The sequence below is a fragment of the Aethalodelphis obliquidens genome, unplaced genomic scaffold (genome assembly GCF_003676395.1).
Source record: "Aethalodelphis obliquidens isolate GAN/ISIS:26980383/991018 unplaced genomic scaffold, ASM367639v1 scaffold14, whole genome shotgun sequence".
Lineage (NCBI taxonomy): Eukaryota > Metazoa > Chordata > Mammalia > Artiodactyla > Delphinidae > Aethalodelphis > Aethalodelphis obliquidens.
In genome coordinates this window covers 38998142-39017217 of record NW_020837958.1, presented here as the reverse complement: position 1 = coordinate 39017217, position 19076 = coordinate 38998142, and the positions used below count along the sequence as shown (strand labels likewise).

Here is a 19076-nt window from a genome sequence, read left to right as displayed (position 1 = left end):
AAAAAAAAAAAAAAAAAAAACGAAAAATAGAGCTACCATGTGATCCAGCAATCACACTCCTGGGCATATATCTAGAAAAAAAACTAAAATTCGAAAAGATACATGCACCCCTATGTTCATAGCAGCACTATTCACAATAGCCAAGACATGGAAATAACCTAGATGTCCATTGACAGAGGAAAGGTTAAAGAAGATGTGGTGTACATGTACTATGGAATACTACTCAGCCATAAAAAAATGAAATAATGCCATTTGCAGCAACATGGATGGACCTAGAGGTTATCATACTAAGTGAAGTAAGTTAGAAAGAGAAAGACACATACCATATGATACCACTTATATGTGGAGTCTAAAATATGACACAAATGAACTTATCTATAAAACAGAAACAGACTCACAGATATAGAGAACAGACTTGTATGTGCCAAGCGGGAGGGGGGTGGGGGATGGATGGATTGGGAGTGTGGGGTTGGCAGATACAAACTATTATATCTAGAATGGATAAACAACAAGGTCCTACAGTAGAACACAGGGAACTATATTCAATATCCTATGATAAACTGTAATGGAAAAGAATATTTAAAAATATTACATATATGTAAAACTGAATTACTTTGCTGCACAGTAGAAATCAATACAACATTGTAAATCAACCATACTTCAATAAAATAAATTAAAAAAAAGTTAGTGAGGCTTCTAATCTGGTTCTAACAGTATTTTGCCAGCCCACCTATGGCAAAACAACCCCATTTCATGGCCTCAGTTTCCTTCTCTACTTGTAAAGTGAGCAGTGGCCCTTAATGCCCTCCAAAACTCCTCCAACTCTGCCATTTAGAGTTTGAGTATGATGAGAGATCCCACTATCCATTACTCCCATTCTATGCCAGGAGCTTTTGCAAGATTGGCAAAAAGAACCCTTTGACTTTGGCCTATTTGTTTATTTATTTATTTATTTAGGCTGCACCAGATCTTAGTTGCAGCATGCGGGATCTTTAGTTGTGGCCTGCAGACTTCTTAGTTACAGCATACGAACTCTTAGTTGTGGCATGCACGCGGGATCTAGTTCCCCGACCAGGGATCGAACCCGGGCCCCCTGCATTGGGAGCGTGGAGTCTTACCACTGGACCACCAGGGAAGTTCTGACTTTGGCTCTTTTAATAAATCAAACCATGTGAGGTGCTGTGCTCCTTGCTTTTGGGTTGCTGTGCTTAGGTAGTCTTCCCTTCTGCCCCCACTGCCTTCTACCTGTTGTTCAGACTGTGCTGTCTCCTGTTGCTCTGGTCTCTTGACCCTTTACCATATTCTACTTTGTGTCTTTGTAACTCATGTACTATGTTCATTCTAGTACTTTCTATGAGCAAGGACTGTATTTGTTCATCTCTGAATTTGCTCCTTCATGCAACAGGTTCTTTTGGGCATTCATTTGTTTATACAACAAATGTTTATTGAAGCCCAACTGTTGTGCTAGGGACTTTGCTAGGTGCTAGAGTTTGGCTGGAAGCTAGGATTCAGCCACGAAGAAGATAGCCATGATTCCTGCTGCTATGGAGCTTACAGTTTAGTGGAGAAGAGAGATATTAAGCAAAGTATCACACAAATAATTACAATTGTGAAAAGTGTTATAAATGAAAAATATAGGGTACTTTGGAGAAAATATAATTTGGGCCTAAACTAGTTTGGGAAAGAAGATGAATCAAAGAAGATTCTTTGGAGAAAAAGTATTTAAGCTGAGACTAGCAGTATGAGTCAGAGTTTGCAGGTTAAGAAAGAGAAGAGCCTTTCATATAAAAGGAATTCTAGGTGGTTCTCAACCTGGGCTTCACATTAGCATCATCACCAGGTATAAGAGAGTATAGGAAGCAACAGGACTGGTGCTTCGTACTGGTGCTTACTGGTGGGAGTATAAAGTGATACAACTGCTTTGGAAAACAGTTTGGCAGTTACTTAAAAAGTTAAGCATACCCCTGTCATCTAATCCAGCAATTCCACCCCTAGTGGAACTCAAGGAATAAAACACTCATTTTCACTCAAGAAAAATGAAAACATGTGTACACACATAGACTTATACACTTAACGTTCATAACCTTTATTTGTAACAGCTAGAAATTGGTTAATGGATAAACAAATTGTATATCCATTCAATGGAACACTACTCAGCAATAAATTGGAGCAAACTACTGATTCACGTGACAGCATGGTTGAATCTCAAATCATGCTGAACAAAAGCAGCCAGACACAAAAGAGTACAGAGCTGTGATTATATTTATTTGAAGTTCTAGAAGAGGCAAAACTAATTTCTAATGATAGAAATCAGATCAGTGGTTGTGTGGGGATGGGGATGAAGGTTGGCACTGAAGAGCCAAGTGGGAGCATTTTGAGACCATGGAGGTGTTCTAGATCTTAATCAGGGTGGTGGTCATATGAATGCATATGTTTGTCAAACACATAGAACTGTATACTTAGAATGGGGGCATTTTATTGTGTGCAACTGTACCCTAAAAATATCCATGCTCCATTTTTTTTTTTTTTCTTTTTTTGCGGTACGCGGGCCTCTCACTGTCGTGGCCTCTCCCGTTGCGGAGCACAGGCTCCGGACGCGCAGGCTCAGCGGCGATGGCTCACGGGCCCAGCTGCTCCGTGGCATGTGGGATCCTCCTGGACCGGGGCACAAACCCGTGTCGCCTGCATCGGCAGGCAGACTCTCAACCACTGTGCCACCAGGGAAGCCCCATGCTCCATTTTAATAAATGTCGGGAAAAAAGGCAAAACTTATCTATGGTGATGAAAGTCAGAATAGTGGTTACCGCTGTGGGGTCGTGGTAGTAGTGATTGGAGAGGGACAAGGGGAGGGAGTCTTCCTGGAGTGTTAGGAATGTTCTGTATCTGGATTTTGGTGAAAGTTACATGGATATATATATATATATATACACACACACACATATATATATTTAAATTGATCCTTATGTTTATTTATGTACTTTACTATATGTGTGTTATTTCTCAATTAAAGAAAAAACAAAAAAAAAACAACCCCAAAACCCAAACTCATACCTAGGTCTCACCCACAGAGATACTGGGGGCTGCGTGTCAGCAGTTTAAGAGCTCCTTAGGTGATTCTAATATGCTGCCAGAGCCGAGAACCACTGTGCTGTGTGGAAAGGAGGGAAGAAACTTGGCACATCAAAGAAGGGTCACACGAAGCAGGAGGAGTTGCTGGACATGAGACCAGAAAGGTGGCAGGTGGCAGATCGTTCTGGCCCTGGCAGGCCACAGTAGGGACTTTGAACTTTTTTTTTAAAAATAAATTTATTTATTTTATTTATTTATTTTTGGCTGCGTTGGGTCTTCGTTGCTGCGCGCAGACTTTCTCTAATTGCGGCGAGCGGGGGCTACTCTTTGTTGTGGTGTATGGGCTTCTTATTGCGGTGGCTTCTCTTGCTGTGGAGCACAGGCTCTAGGCGCACGGGCTTCAGTAGTTGTGGCTCGCGGGCTCTAGAGCTCAGGTTCAGTAGTTGTGGCACATGGGCTTTGTTGCTCCGCGGCATGTGGGATCTTCCCGGACCAGGGCTCAAACCCACGTCCCCCGCGTTGGCAGGCAGATTCTTAACCACTGCGCCACCGGGGAAGTCCTGAACTTTATCTTGAGAATAATGAGAAACTTTTGAAGGGTTTTAGGAAGGGAGAGGCCTTGGACAGATATGCAGGTGGTACGCGCCAGCACTGCCTATAGCCAGCACTCCTGCTGATTGCTCATTAAATATTTAGAATCTCTCTGCTGAGAGTGACATGCTGTATGGAGAATGAGATCTGGAATAGTTAAGAGTCTTGAACTAGATTGGTGATTGATTAAATGTGGGGAGTGAGGGAGAGTGAAATGTCAAGGTTTCTGACACAAACAACTGGTGAAGTAGGAAGTTTGGGGGAAAGGTAATGAGTTTAGATTTAGACATTATGAGTTGAGGTGCCTGTTACACATCCACATGGAGATGTTTAGTAGGTAGTTGGAGTCTGTGGGTTTCTGTAGGCCAAAAGTGAAACTTGAACCAGAAACATCATTTTGTTTTTTGGGAGTTGGTAATGGCTAGTAATTTCTTTAAAGGGTAGTTGAAGCTATGAGGAGAGGTAAGATTACTTAGGAGAGAGTGTAGTATGAGAACAGAGCCTAGGACTGAGCCCACATTCTTTGAAAGCCCAACATTTAAAAGTCAGGTAGAGGGGCTTCCCTAGTAGCGCAGTGGTTAAGAATCCGCCTGCCAATGCAGGGGACACGGGTTTGAGCCCTGGTCCGGGAAGATCCCACGTGCCGTGGAGCAACTAAGCCCGTGCGCCACAACTACTGATCCTGTGCTCTAGAGCCCATGAGCCACAACTACTGAGCCTTCGAGCCACAACTGTGGAAGCCCGCATGCCTAGAGCCTGTGTTCTGCAACGAAAGAAGCCACCGCAATGAGAAGCCCGTGCACCGTAATGAAAAGTAGCCCCCACTCAATGCAACTAGAGAAAGCCTGCACACAGCAACGAAGACCCAACACAGCCAAAAATAAATAAAATAAATAAATTTATTAAAAAAAAAAGTCAGGTAGAGAGGAGAAGTCTGCTCTGCACATTAGGGAAGACAAAGATTTATTTATTCATTCAACAAATCTTTACTGAATACCTACTATGTGCCAGGCACTATATGAGTCCCTGGAGATACTGCAGTAAACAAAAAAAGTCCCTGCTTATGAACCTTACATCTATTGGAGGGAGACAGACAATAAACAAATAAATGAACAAGTATATCATGTGTGAGGTGGTAGTAGGTGCTATGACAAAATGAAAAAGACATAGCTCTGCCCTCAGATACCCTCAGATAACTGCAGCTGTAAGCTGACCGTGGTAAGCCTACATGAGGTACAAAGTCAGAAATGCTGAAACTCAGAGGTATATCTCATTATGTTGCTCATTGGAGCTTTATATATAGTTGATGCCATGGATTATCATTTTTCCACTGATGACTTTCTTTAATTATGTTTAATATAAATTAAACAACTGTTAAAAAAGACGTGGTACATATATACAATGGAATATTACTCAGCCGTAACAAGGGACGAAATTGGGTCATTTGTAGAGACGTGGATGGACCTAGAGACTGTCATACAGAGTGAAGTAAGTCAGAAAGAGAAAAACCAATATCGTATATTAATGCATATATGTGGAATCTAGAAAAATGGTACAGATTATCTTATTTGCAAAATAGCAATAGAGACACATGTAGAGAACAAACATATGTAAACCCAGGGGGGAAAGGAGCGGGGCGGGGGGTGAGATGAATTGGGAGATTGGGATTGACACATACACACTATTGATACTATGTATAAAATAGGTAACTAATGAGAACCTACTGCATAGCTCAGGGAACTCTACTCAGTGCTCTGTGGTGACCTAAATGGGAAGGAAATCCAAAAAAGAGGGGATATATGTACACGTATAGCTGATTCACTTTGCTGTACAGTGGAAAATAACACAACATTGTAAAGCAACTATATTTCAATAAAAATTAATTTAAAAAAAGAGAAAATGAAAAAAATAAAATAAACAACTGTTACTGGAGTATTCAAATCTCAGGTTAGAGTGAGAATATAATTATCTCACATTATAATCAATATATGTAATATTTTTAAAAGCAGGCTAATAAGAATTGAACAAAATCTCTACCAATCACACACATACTACAGGCTATGTTTTTTTTAAGACTTTATTTTTTAGAGCAGTTTTATGATTACAGCAGAATTGAGAGGCAGGTACAGAGATTTCCCATATAGCTCCTGCCTCCACACGTGCATAGCCAGCCCCGTTATCAACATTTCTCACCAGAATGGTGCTTCTTTTTTTTAACCAAGGATGAACTTACATCAACACGTCGTAATCACCCAAAGCCCGTGGTTTACGTTAGGGTTCACTCTTGGTGCTGTATGGGTTATTTTTTATGTATTCTCCCTCTGAGGAGAAGTGAGCATGGTCAGAAGTCTTTTGGGTCAGTGCTGCTTGGGTAGCTGAAACCAGTGCCAGCTTTGTCTAGAAGGGAAGCGCTTCTCAGTTCCTGCCCCCTGCTGAGAAGAGCTGGGCCTCTTCTTGGATATGAGGACGTGATGTTCTAACAGGGGAAGGAACATCCCTCAGGTAGGCTGGATTTTACACAGCCCAGGAATCCTCTTTCCTCAAAGAGGACTCCTCTTTCCTCTGTGGCCAGGCCTGCTACATGCTGTATTCCAGGGGGGACCTTTTCTTGACAGTTCCATGTCCCAAGCCAGTTCCCCTTCTCAGCCTTCACATTTTTGTCTAGAGGGTCCCCTGCCCTCCTCCCCAGACCCATCCTCATTCTAGGTTCCAGGTTGTTTTATCTCTGGAACCTCATGGTCCTTGGTCAAATCTGAAAGTCTTCCTAGGGCTCATGCTCTCAGTCTTACAGTCTTTTGAGCCCTTTCTAAGGGTAAGGGTGGATTCTGATCCCATCAGAGTCACTGCAAAGCCTGCCAGTCCTGGCTGGGGGGTGGAGGCTGAAGGGGGAGAAATTATTTTCGGAGATGAGGCCCCTGTTGGTAAACTTTAGCCATTTCCATCCAGATTCCCCTCAGGTTCCAGCCAAGCGCTGAGGACCAGTCTGACCAGTGCCCTTCTCTCCTCCTTCTCTCTGCCTTCTTCCTTGACTGCTGTTTCTCTCATTTCTTTCCCTCTAGGCTTGTGTCTCACATCAGGTAATCCACTGTCCAGCTCAACTGTAGTGGCTCTGCACGGTAGTGCTGGGAGAGGAGGGGCATTAGGTGCATGGTGGATATTGCTGGTGGGAACTGGTGGGTTGCCCTCAAGAATTCTGTTGCCTTTTGGGGAGGTGGTTTGTTATGAATCCATTCATTCATGCATTCATTCGTTCAGCCAGCACTTACTGATTTCGTACTTGACAAGGTGGATATTAGTGATGGTGCCATACTGGGCCCTGGGGGATAGAGTGAGTCAAATTTAGCCCTTGCCCTTTTCTGGATGTGGCATGCAAACAACTCAGAGCATGAGAATTAATATAACAGAGTTATGTACAGAGTACTTTGGAGCATAAAACAGTAAATGATTAGCTCTGCCTTGAGAAAGGAGAGGAGATTTGGACATGAGGGAAAAGCCTTTGTGGTTTTGTCCGCCAGTGGTTAACAAAGTGTGGTCTGCAGACCACTGGAGGTCACCAAGATCTTTGTGGGGATCCAGAAGGTCAAAGCCATTTAATAATAATACTAAGATGCTATTTGCTTTTTCCATCGTGTGTACTTTTGCACTGTTGGTGCAGAAGAAATTAGTAGGTAAAACTGCTGGCACCTTAACAGGAGTCAAAAGAGTGGCACAAAATTGTGCCAGTAATCACTGCATTCCTCACCTCCATGCCCTCTCAGTTTTTTTTAAGCTTTTAATAGAGAAGTAAAAATTTATTAATTTTATTAAATTGTATCCTATGAATACATGTCTCTTTAGTATTCTGTGTGATAAAACAGGAAGTATGCATAAAGCACTTTTGCTGCACGTAGGAGCCTGATGTTTATCTCAAGGAAATGCATTTGTGTGATTGAGTTGCAAGCTGAACTACCTCCTTTTCTCGGGGAACACTAGTTTTACTTGAAAGAATAACTGACAAATTGCAATTACTCAGACTTATGCTTTTGGCAGACATCTTCTTGAAAATGAATGAAGTGAGTCTGCTACTTTAAGGAAAACAACTGATAGTATTTGTTGCCAGTGATAAAATTCCAGCTTTTAATTGAAAATAAGAGTTTGGGAAAACTTGTATCTGCCACTGTGAGCTTGACAGCTTCTCCAGATTTACAGCTTTTCTGATGAAATCAGTGGTGATATTAATAATTGTGATTATTTTGATATTGTATAAATGAACTGTGTCAAATTTGGAAGCTCTGCCTAACTCATCGAATCACTAGTTTCCAAATGATTAGTGTATCATGTTTCAAAATCACCAATGGGTAGGGACTTACCTGGTGGTCCAGTGGTTAAGACTCCATGCTTCCACTGCAGGGTGCGTGGGTTCAATCCCTTGTCAGGGAACTAAGATCTGATCCCGCATGACGTGTGGCCAAAAAGAAAAAAAAAATCACCTATGGATAAAAGATCCATTCAAAGTGCAAGATAGACCAATGGATTTTATTGTAATAGAGTACAAAAAGTTCATCTGTATAGTTTCAGATTTCACCTTGTAACTAACCTTTAATAAACTTCCTACCTGTTGAGTTTCGGTGAAGTATCAGAGAAGAATGAGCACAATTATCTGAAAGGTTATTAAAATACTCCTGCATTTTCCAACTGCATATCTATGTTTTGATCTTCAATCAAAACAACACCTTGAATGTGGAAACAGATATAATGAGGCTGTAACAGCTGTTTTCTATCAAGTCAGACATTAAAGAGATTTACAAAAGTGTGTAACAATACCACTCTTCTCATGAATTTTTTTGCAGAAAACAATTATTTTTCATTAAAACATGTTTATATTAATGTATATGAGATTTTATTGTTTTAAAATGAATTAATTACTAAATATTAGAATTTATGTTTTAATTTCTAATATAGTAAATATCAGTTTGGGACTTTCAATTTTTTTTTTTTTTTTTTGTGGTACGTGGGCCTCTCACTGTTGTGGCCTCTTCCTTTGCAGAGCACAGGCTCCAGACGCGCAGGCCCAGCGGCCATGGCTCACGGGCCCAGCCACTCCGTGGCATGTGGGATCTTCCTGGACTGGGGCATGAACCCGTGTCCCCTGTATCAGCAGGCGGACTCTCAATCACTGTGCCACCAGGAAAGCCCAAGGGATTTTCAATTTTTAAGTGTAAAAAGGAGTCCTGAGACCAAAAAATTTAAAACTTGGTCCTGTACTATTCTCTCTACCTAAAATTCTCTTTTCTGCCTACAGAAATCCCATATATAATTGTAGAGCTGATATTTAGTTATTCATTCAGAAAACATTTACTGAGCATCTACCAAGAACCTGGTTTTTTCTTGCTGCTGGGTACATAGTCCCTAGCCCTTATGGGGAAGACAAATTAAATAGACAACTACAACACAGTATGATAAATGTTACCAGTGATAGACATATAAATGCTGTGGGAAGACAGACCATTGTCAGAGTTGCTTGCCAGCTCACCTAGAACGTTCCTCTGAGCAATGTGATTGGACTGTACTGCCTGTGTTTGATTCTTTATGGTCTTAGAGGGAAAGTGGCTGAAGTTAGCAAAAGATGGGAACTGTTCGCTTGCTGGTCTGGGAGGAAAAAAGGAGACTACAAATGTATTAAATGTCAGCTTCATGCAGGCCCTATGCTAGGTGTTTTAACAAATGTGGTCTTGCTTAACTCTCACAAAAACCCTATGCAGCAGAGTTAATTATCCTTATTTTGCACATGAGATATTGGAGGCTCAGAGAAGTTAAACAACTTGTCCAATATCATATGGTTGTAACTGATGAAGCTGGGATTTTGACACATGTGTTCTGACTCCAAATGCAGGGCTCTTTCATTGCAGTAATAATGTGTTGCTAAAATGGGTGGATCTTTTAAGGTAATTTCTGGATGGGTCTGGGAAACCTTGCCAGATTGGAATGTATTAAGAGAAGATAGAAAAGGTCTCAGGAAGGAGAGAGAGAGACAGCCTAGAAAATGCTTCATTGAAGGAATTATTTGTGAATTTTGGCTGACATGATTTTTCTGGACAGGATTCTATGGCCATATGGGACATCAAGATTTTGTACTCCCTTATCCTCAATCCCTTTAATCCTTCTCTATGCCAGATGATGCCAGCAGCAAAGGTCACCTGTCTGTCTGATCAGGTTACAAACTAGAGCCTGATGCTTGAAGCCTAGATTTCTTGGACCTGCTGTAGGCCAATTGTGCCCAGGCTGGAGACCCCAGTCCCTAGAGCTTGGTAAACTATTCCCATTATTTTTTAAAAGCCTAATAGAAGTACTTTACTTAGGTTCATCCTGTGGGTGGATACTTGCTAATGAAAAGATTAGGTTTCTTTGTTTTGGGTCAGACATCTGTTGATCTGATGTGCTTCAGGTGTGCTACCTATGGAACTCTAGAAAAGGGGTCAGCAAAGTATGGTCCAAGGGCCAAATCCAACCCACCACCTGTTTTTGTAAATAAAATTTTGTTGGAACACAGCTAAGTTCTCTCACTCATGTTTTGTCTGTGGCTGTTTTTGTGCTCAATGACATAGTTCAGTAGCTGCCACAGAGACTATATGGCCCATAAATCCTGAATGTTTACTGTCTGGCTTTTTACAGAAGTTGCTGACCCCTAGCATAACCTCAATTCTTTCTACTATGGCACTTAGCGCATAGTGTTTTAATTGCTTATCTCCCCCACTTTTATAATTGAGCTCCTTGAGAGCAAAGATGAAGTCTGATTCATCTCTTTATACCCTGTGCTGATTATAGACCCTGATATATGAAGAGTACTCAATAAATGTTGTTTAAATGCGCATATCCTATGCTGATCAAAAAGCTCTTATAGGCAATTATATATGCCTTTGAGTAATATAAAAACAGGAATAAGGGAAGGAAAGTGTTATGTTGGTTATGCTAATCTCAGTGCTGTGTGCTTCATCTATGGACTAGTTGTTACTTCCTGCAATTTTTGGGGGATAGGTAATTTGTGGATAGGAGTCCATGAATGAAGCAATCATGCCAAGAGCTCTCGTTGGTGAGGAAACTGAGAAACAATTCCTTAATTTTTGGCTATTTTCTACTCTTTTCCTCAATACCCACCACCCCTTTACCCCACCCTCCATTTTCCACTCCACCTTGCCAGGACAAAGGTAGAGGAACATAAGGTTGCATGGAGGTACTTATTTCTTTTGTATGCATACTATTTATCTACTTTTTTCTTTTATAAAGCCATTTCTTCAGTGTGCTTCCTACCAGCATTACTGTCCGTGGCTTCCAGAAGATGAAACTAAAGCTGTCTGGTTACCTTGGCATAAAGGCAGTCAGGTGAAGTGCTGGCCTGCGAGTCAGCAGACCCGGGCTCTTGCTGTGCCTCTTCAGCGACCTTTGACTTTGGGCACATCCGTTAACATCTGTGAGCTTCAATATCCAACATATTTTTATTGAGTCACATCTGGGACTTAAAAAATTTAATATTTACACACCTTCTCATTTTGAAAAGGATTTGAGCAACTAGCAAGCGATAGAGAGGTGACCTGTCCAATCCTGTCTCTGTTTCTCACCAGCAGACAAGTAAATGATTAGATGGATTAGTGTTTCCGGTCTCTGATCAGGGACTTCTAGAAGGCTTCACAGCCACAGCTTCTTCACCCTGTCCTTGCTTTCTCTTCTGTGACTGCTTCTGTTATCTGGGAGGTCACGGTTTTTCTTCTGTCTTCTTTGGGGGTGATCTGAAGAGTATTTTGCCTAGAAAGATCAGGGTCGAAAGGCAAGAGGAATTTTATACTCTAGGAATTGGAAGAAATACCAGAAACTTTAGTTAAAATATCTTTTTCAAATAGTGAACTTGAAGCCTGAAGAAGGGAAGTGACCTCCTTAGAGCCACATAGTAGAGCTACGACTAGATTCCAGGCTCTTTCTGCTATGTGCCTTGATCAGGCTAGGTGTTTTCCAGGTTCATAAGAGAGGATTAGGTGTCATGAAAGAGACATGGGTGGGCTAGGCTCTTGTGCTGGTTTTATTGCTGTATGACTGTATGGTGGTGGGTGGAGGAAGTTTCACTCCAGACCTCCATGCTTGCTGAATGTAGCTGTCCTGTAGAAGGCATAAGATGTGAAGGGTTTCCTCAGTTAGCCTGTGGCTGGCATTATATGTACAGGCAGTGACAAAGTGAACAAAAAGGAAAACTACGTAGTACTCTGGCCTTGGAACAAATGGCCTGTTTTCCTATTTCTAGAAAGATTGTATTAATTCACATTTATTTATTGACTAAAAATGATGTTTCATTTGAATATGTATTTCTTTGATTACTAGTAAGACCTTTTCCTGTGTTCATCAGCTATTTGTATTTTCTCTCACTTGTATATTTTTTCCTTGTGAGTTATTTATTCATGTTCTTTGTGTAGATCTCAGTGTATTCCTAGTCCTATGCTTGACTTCCCTGCCAAGGAACTATTAGGATAATAAAGCATTGACCCTAAATAGGGAAGACAGTTAATATGAAATACTTTTATCACTGTACAAATAGTCTGTTAAGTGGCTGTGTGAGGAGTCAGGTGCTAGAAGCCAGGGACTGTGAGACAGGTAGGTAATAGAGCTGGGTGGCAGCCCCCAGTAATGTTGTCTCTTGCTTTTCCTGTACAGAGTTCTGCCGGATTGACAAGCCCCTGTGCCACAGTGAGGATGAGAAGCTCAGCTTTGATGCAGTCCGCAGCATCCACAAGCTGATGGACGATGATGCCAATGGTGACGTGGATGTGGAAGAAAGTGATGAGGTGAGCTCCCTCACCCTGTGTGGCTCTCTTCTCCTCCTGTGTTAACAGTCCCTGAAGCTGTCTAGACAGGCTGTTCCCTGAGGAGAGGTGTTCTTGATATTGGCTTGTCCTCTAGGAATGCATCCTTGTCAGGGAAGGTGATTCTCAGCAGAGCAGCCTCTAGGAGCCGGCCTGCCAGAGTGCAGGCCTTAACATCTGTGTCTGTGCCTGGACTGGCTCCTGTTTGCCTACCGGCTAGAAGCACAACACCGACCGAGCTGTGCTGTTTGAGAGGAGAGGGAGCCCTGAGGCTCGTCTGTACAGTTTCCCTGAATCCTTGCTGTAATCCTGCTGTAGATGGAGGGCATCCATCTGTCCTTACTCTGTGCTCAGCCCTGTGCTGGCATGTGGAAGAGAAGGCAAGACAGTCAGATCTTGCCCTTTGGAAGCGTATACTCTATTTGTGAGGAAGAAACAAAGGTTCCTAGAAAGATCATTCTGAATTCCAGGCTGCAGTTGCTGGGATCCAGTTGAGTGGTCCAGATAGTAAGAGCGAGAGGAATCTCTAGGTGGAAATAGCTCTGTTATTGTTTCACCGTTTGGCGTGACTGCAGCTCCAATTCCACAGAGCCCAGAGCCCAAAGTCATCATGTGTCAAAAGACTGAAAAGCTTCAGTTGTTTTCAAGCTCCACTTGAGCCAGCAATGGGGTGAAGCTGGCAAGTTATGCCAGCTTTTAGTAGCGATATGGTGTATATCATGAGGGAGGGGCCGATCTAGTCTCTCCTCCTCTGGTTAGCCCACCTTTAAGTTGTGAATTCAACTTTGGATTTCACGTTGCCAAAAACATTTGAAACAGTGAAAGAGAGGAGTGACGTGAATGAGGAAGGGTATGGAAACTCTGAAACGGACGGCATTCAATACAATTCAGTGTTTATAACTGTCTATTATATGTGTGCCAGGCACTGTTCTAGACGTGGGGATGTGCCAGCAAATACACATAATTACATAGAGATACATCTGTCCTCATATAATTTACAGTCTAGTGAAGAAACTTTAGCCTGGAAAAGAAAAGATTTGGATAATACAGTTTCTATCTTCAAATGCAATCGAAGTAGAGGAATCAGACTTAAATGATGACGATGATAACAGCGAAATCCTTACTCTGTGCCAGGCACATTGTTAAGCTCTTTGCATAGTTACTTTTTTAACTTTGTTGATAGCCTTAGGAAGTTGGTATTACCATCAAGGACTGGAACTTTGGAAAGGTTAAGCATTTTGTTCAAGGACACGCTGGGTAGGAGAACAGATCTGATTTCAAAGCCTATGCTGTTAAGTACTGCAGTATTGTTTCTCTTATGCTAAGGGCAGAACCAGGACCACTGTGGGGAAAGTAAAATATAGGCATATTCTTCTGGAATAAAGAATCACCTCACAGCGCTATCTCGTCATAGAAGAGCCTTCCTCGGTAGGTAGGTAGTGAACTCCCTGTCACTGAAGATGGGAAAGTAGAACACAGCACTCCACTGATTGGTCAGCAGAGGGGATCCTTGTATCAGGTTGAACTAGATAATGTCTAAGGAACTTATAAGAGGAGAAAAATAGACTTCCTGGAGGAAACATAGAATTGGGAGAGAGTGGAAGGGGTGGGGCAGCCTGAACAGCAGGAAGCAGTGTGAGCAAAGATGTGGAGGTAGTAAGAAGCGTGGAGGGTAGGTTTGGTCACACAGAGTGACTGTGGGAGAAAACTGCAGGGCAAAAGCCTGGCAAGGAAAGGGGGCCCAGGCAACCAGGCTGAGATATGTATACTTGCTGAACCTGGCAGCTGTAGGTTCTTAAGCAAGGCCAACAGCCATGATGAAAGTATCCGAACTTTTGGTCACATCTAGATGTGTCACTGACCCTCAGAGGACCCACATTTTATTTGTCTGTGCTGGGAATAGAGCCATGTTGCTGGTGGTGTGGGAGGCCTAGAGGTTTCCTGACCACAGGACTGGGAGATGCGTGGCACCACAGTCAAGAAGGTGATACGATCCAAGATCCACAAATTCCTGGATATCTTTGTCATCCGCTCCTCCTTCTTTCTTCACTTTCTGCTGAATTACTTTGTCAATGGAGGGAGGAAGAAAATGTTCTTTTTAGAGGAATGTACCACAACAAAAAGCTCATCAGCACAAACTGTTCTAAAATAACACAAAAGCTGTCACCCTGCTTTTCCCTGTGCCAGTGGTGAGCTGTTCTTTTTCAGTGTAGCTTCTGCCTGCCTTGGCTTCAGCTGCTCTCCCTACAGTCCGGGCCTCTGGTGGGCAGAGGGGCCTGCCAGTCTGGGGTCTCATGATCATTCACAAGCTATTTTCTCCTTGAAAGAGAAAGTCACGGTAGCAAAGTGTGTGTGTTTGAGTCAGTCTCAACATAGATGGAGTTCATGATCTAACTAGACCATTGGGTGGGCAGCTCAGAGCTTGGAATATCAGATTATGGATGCTGAGACACCAGAGATGAAACCCTGGTTGTGCTGGCCATCAAGGACCTGAGATTCTTATGTCCCGCTTAAAAGAATTGCTGATTACCCAAGGACCCTAGGAGAAATCTGCTGGGATACTCTATTAAGCCCTCATTTATTCAGCCTCATATCGGTAAGTTTTTCAGATAACTGAACTATAACCTCATTTCTAGATATTTAAAAATCTTAGCCATTTTTGAAGTAAGTTTTCCTTCTTACAGATGACTGTGAACAGATTGTTACTTTCTTTGGATTATTCAAAGCATGTCTTCAGGGCCTCTTGCACTGTTACCCCAGTGCTTACATTCCTGTATGCATTGTTGTGATTTCTTTTTATAGTTTTCTATCTCTTCGTTGATTCATTCTCATTTCTGATCTTTCTGTCTCTGCTGTAAGCTATGAAATTAGACTTTCGGTAAACTGAGACTCAGCAGCCATTTTATAGACAATATACAGTCGCTCGTGTGGGGGGAAGCCAATTTGACTTCTCAGGTGTCATCTCTGCTTGCTTTTGTCCTAGGTAGCAGAGGCTATGGATTGTGGGCCCTTCAGATGAGCAAGATGGCACTATTGGTGCTGGTGTCCTCCTTGCAAAGCTGACAGGGAGTTCTGCCAGCCTGGCAGTGTGGGAATTCATGACCTGTGTTCTACTGAGACCTCTGGTAGGGATACTGCCTCTGGGCAAAGGATTTGCAGCAGTGGGATGGCACTTCAGGCTGTCCTGATAGTCTGAGGTGGGCAGACAAGAGCCTTCCTAAAACCACTGTCCCCTTGACGGGACCAGACAGTTTGAGAGCAGTTTTATTGTCTTCTGTGGAGCCTACATGGAAAATAAAGGACATTTGTTCAGCTATTAAACAAATTCTTATTGAATACCTGTTAGGTGTGAGGCACTGTTGTAGGGCTATAGATTCCATGATGAACAAAGCAGATAAGATCCGTGCTTTAATAGAGCTTGCATTCTAGTAATATGTATGTCATAGGTGATTAAGTGATAAGTAAACTTTGAAATTAGGCAGAACTGTGATCAGGTTATAGTAGTTTAGTGACTTCCCTTTGGTTTTCTCAGGGTAAAATGGTGGTTAATGATTCCTACCCTTGGCAGCGTTGCTATCAGGATTAAGTGAGAAAAGTGCTGTTAAAAGTTCCCAGTGCAGGGCTTCCCTGGTGGCGCAGTGGTTGAGAGTCCGCCTGCCGATGCAGGGGACACGGGTTCGTGCCCTGGTCCGGGAAGATCCCACATGCCGTGGAGCGGCTGGGCCCGTGAGCCATGGCCATTGAACCTGTGTGTCCGCAGCCTGTGCTCTGCAATGGGAGAGGCCACAACAGTGAGAGGTCCGTGTACCGCAAAAACAAAACAAAACAAAAAGTTCCCAGTCCAAATAAAGAACTCTCAAAACTCATCAATAGACAACAAGCAACTCAATAAAAAATGAGACAAGATTTGAGCAGACACTTCATCAGATAAGATATATGCATGGCAAATAAGCATATGAAAAAATGCTCAGTATCATTAGCTATTAGGGACGTACAAATTAAAACCACATTGAGGGACTTCCTTGGTGGTCCAGTGGGTAAGACTCTGTGCTCCCAATGCAGGGGGCCTGGGTTCGATCCCTGGCTGGGGAACTAGACCCCTCATGCATGCCTCAACTAAAAGTTTGCATGCCACAACTAAGACTCGGTGCAGCCAAAAAAAAAAAAAAAAAAAAGAAAAAGAAAAAAAAAACCAACCCACAATGAGATATCACTATACACCTATTTGGATGGGTAAAATTAGAAAGTAGTCAAAACCAAGTACCATGTGAGGAGGAAGAGCCACTAGAACTCTTACAGAGTTTCTTATAAAGCTGAACACAATTTAATACATATCTCAGCAGTCCTACTTCTAGGTATTTACCCCGATAGATAAAAGAAAATTTATATTTGTATTAAAACCTGTACACAAATGTTTATAGCAGCTTTACTCATTATCACCAAAAACTGGACACAAATCAGATGTCCTTCAGTGTGTGAATGGATAAAACAAACTATGGAAAACTACTCAGCAATAAGAGGAATGAACTATTGATGTACACAGCATAGATGAATCTCAAAGGCATTACTCTGAGTGAAGGAAACCATCTCAGATAGTTACATACTATATGATAACATCTAATGACATTCTAAGAAAGGCAAATCTATAGGGATGGAGGCCAGATCAGTGGTTACCAGGGGTTAGGGGTGTGGGGAGGGTTTGATTACAAAGGGGCAGCATGAGGGAGTTTTTTTTTGGTAATGGAACTGTCCCATGTCTGGATTGTGGGGCAGTTATAAGAATCTACATAGGTACTAAAACTCATAGGACCAGATTCCCCCTGTGCCCTCCACCACAGTTAATTTCATCATATGTTAAGTAAGAAAAATGTTCCCAGCATAGCATTGACACACAATTCAGGCTCAGTGAATGCTACTTATTGCCACCTTTCTGTTTCCTCTATATTTCCAGGATAGCTACCTACATCTGATGATTGTATATATATATATATTAATTAATTAATTTATTTTTGGCTGCATTGGGTTTTCATTGCTGCACGCGGGCTTTCTCTAGTTGTGGCGAGCAGGGGCTACTCTTCGTTGTGGTGTGCGGGCTTCTCACTGTGGTGGCTTCTCTTGTTGCAGAGCACAGGCTCTCAGCACACGGGCTTCAGTAGTTGTGGCTCATGGGCTCTCGAGTGCAGGCTCAGTAGTTGTGACATATGGACTTAGCTGCTCCGTGGCATGTGGGATCTTCCCGGACCAGGGCTCGAACCTGTGTACCCTGCGCTGGCAGGCAGATTCTTAACCACTGCGCCACCAGGGAAGTCCCTGACAATTGTATTCTAATGTTCATGTGTGGAATGACTGACCAATATCACTGTAGCAAGCATGTCGTCAGGCTGAGATGGGAGTCTTATGCAAGGGTGAGATCACACATTTTGCGGGGTGGAGATGGGTACGTTAGTATGAGCCTGGAAAGCTGCAAAATATACGTAACCTTCTGTTAGTGTCTGTGGTGTCTGGTGTAGAATAGCACAGGGTTAAAAGCTTGTGCTGCAGAGTCACACAGACCCAGGTTTAAACCTGGCTTTCCCTTTACCAGCTGTGGAAACTTTGAGAAGTTACTTAATCTCTTTAAGCCTCAGTTTCCTCATTAGAAGTTGAGTGGTACCCATTTACCGTTGCAACAAAAAGAATAAAATACCTAGGAATAAACCTACCTAAGGAGACAAAAGACCTGTATGCAGAAAACTATAAGACACTGATGCAAGAAATTAAAGATGATACAAACAGATGGAGAGCTATACCATGTTCTTGGATTGGAAGAATCAACATTGTGAAAATGACTCTACTACCCAAAGCAATCTACAGATTCAACGCAATCCCTGTCAAACTACCACTGGCATTTTTCACAGAACTAGAACAAAAAATTTCACAATTTGTATGGAAACACAAAAGACCCCGAATAGCCAAAGCAATCTTGAGAACAAAAAATGGGGCTGGAGGAATGAGACTATAGTACATACTTCTATATATACTATACTTCAGACTATAGTACAAAGCTACAGTCATCAAGACAGTATGGTACTGGCACAAAAACAGAAATATAGATCAATGGAACAGGATAGAAAGCCCAGAGATAAACCCACACACATATGGTCAACTTATTTTTGATTAAGGAGGCAAGAATATACAATGGAGAACAGACAGCCTCTTCAGTAAGAGGTGCTGGGAAAACTGGACAGCTACATGTAAAAGAATGAAATTAGAACACTCCCTAACACCATACACAAAAATAAACTCAAAATGGATTAAAGACCTAAATGTAAGGCCAGACACTATCAAACTCTTAGAGGAAAACATAGGCAGAACACTCTATGACATAAATCACAGCAAGATCCATTTTAACCCACCTCCTAGAGAAAGGGAAATAAAAACAAAAATAAACAAATGGGACCTAATGAAACTTAACATCTTTTGCACAGCAAAGGAAACCATAAACAAGATGAAAAGACAACCCTCAGAATGGGAGAAAATATTTGTAAACGAAGCAACTGACAAAGGGTTAATCTCCAAAATATACAAGCAGCTCATGCAGCTTAATATCAA

The 19076-nt window shown here is 42.2% G+C and overlaps 1 protein-coding gene across 7 annotated transcripts in view; it reads left to right on the top strand.

Annotated features, from left to right (window-relative positions):
* Window positions 1-19076, top strand: part of STIM1 (stromal interaction molecule 1) — a 195776-nt gene that overhangs the window by 95932 nt on the left and 80768 nt on the right. For 6 of the 7 annotated variants that reach the window (XM_027115569.1, XM_027115571.1, XM_027115573.1 and 3 more), the window contains one exon: window positions 12337-12467. In XM_027115569.1, the coding sequence (XP_026971370.1) occupies window positions 12337-12467 (131 nt within the window). Of the gene's footprint in view, window positions 1-12336; window positions 12468-13555; window positions 15611-19076 lie in introns of those variants that run through there. The other variant, XM_027115575.1, reaches the window with a different exon arrangement.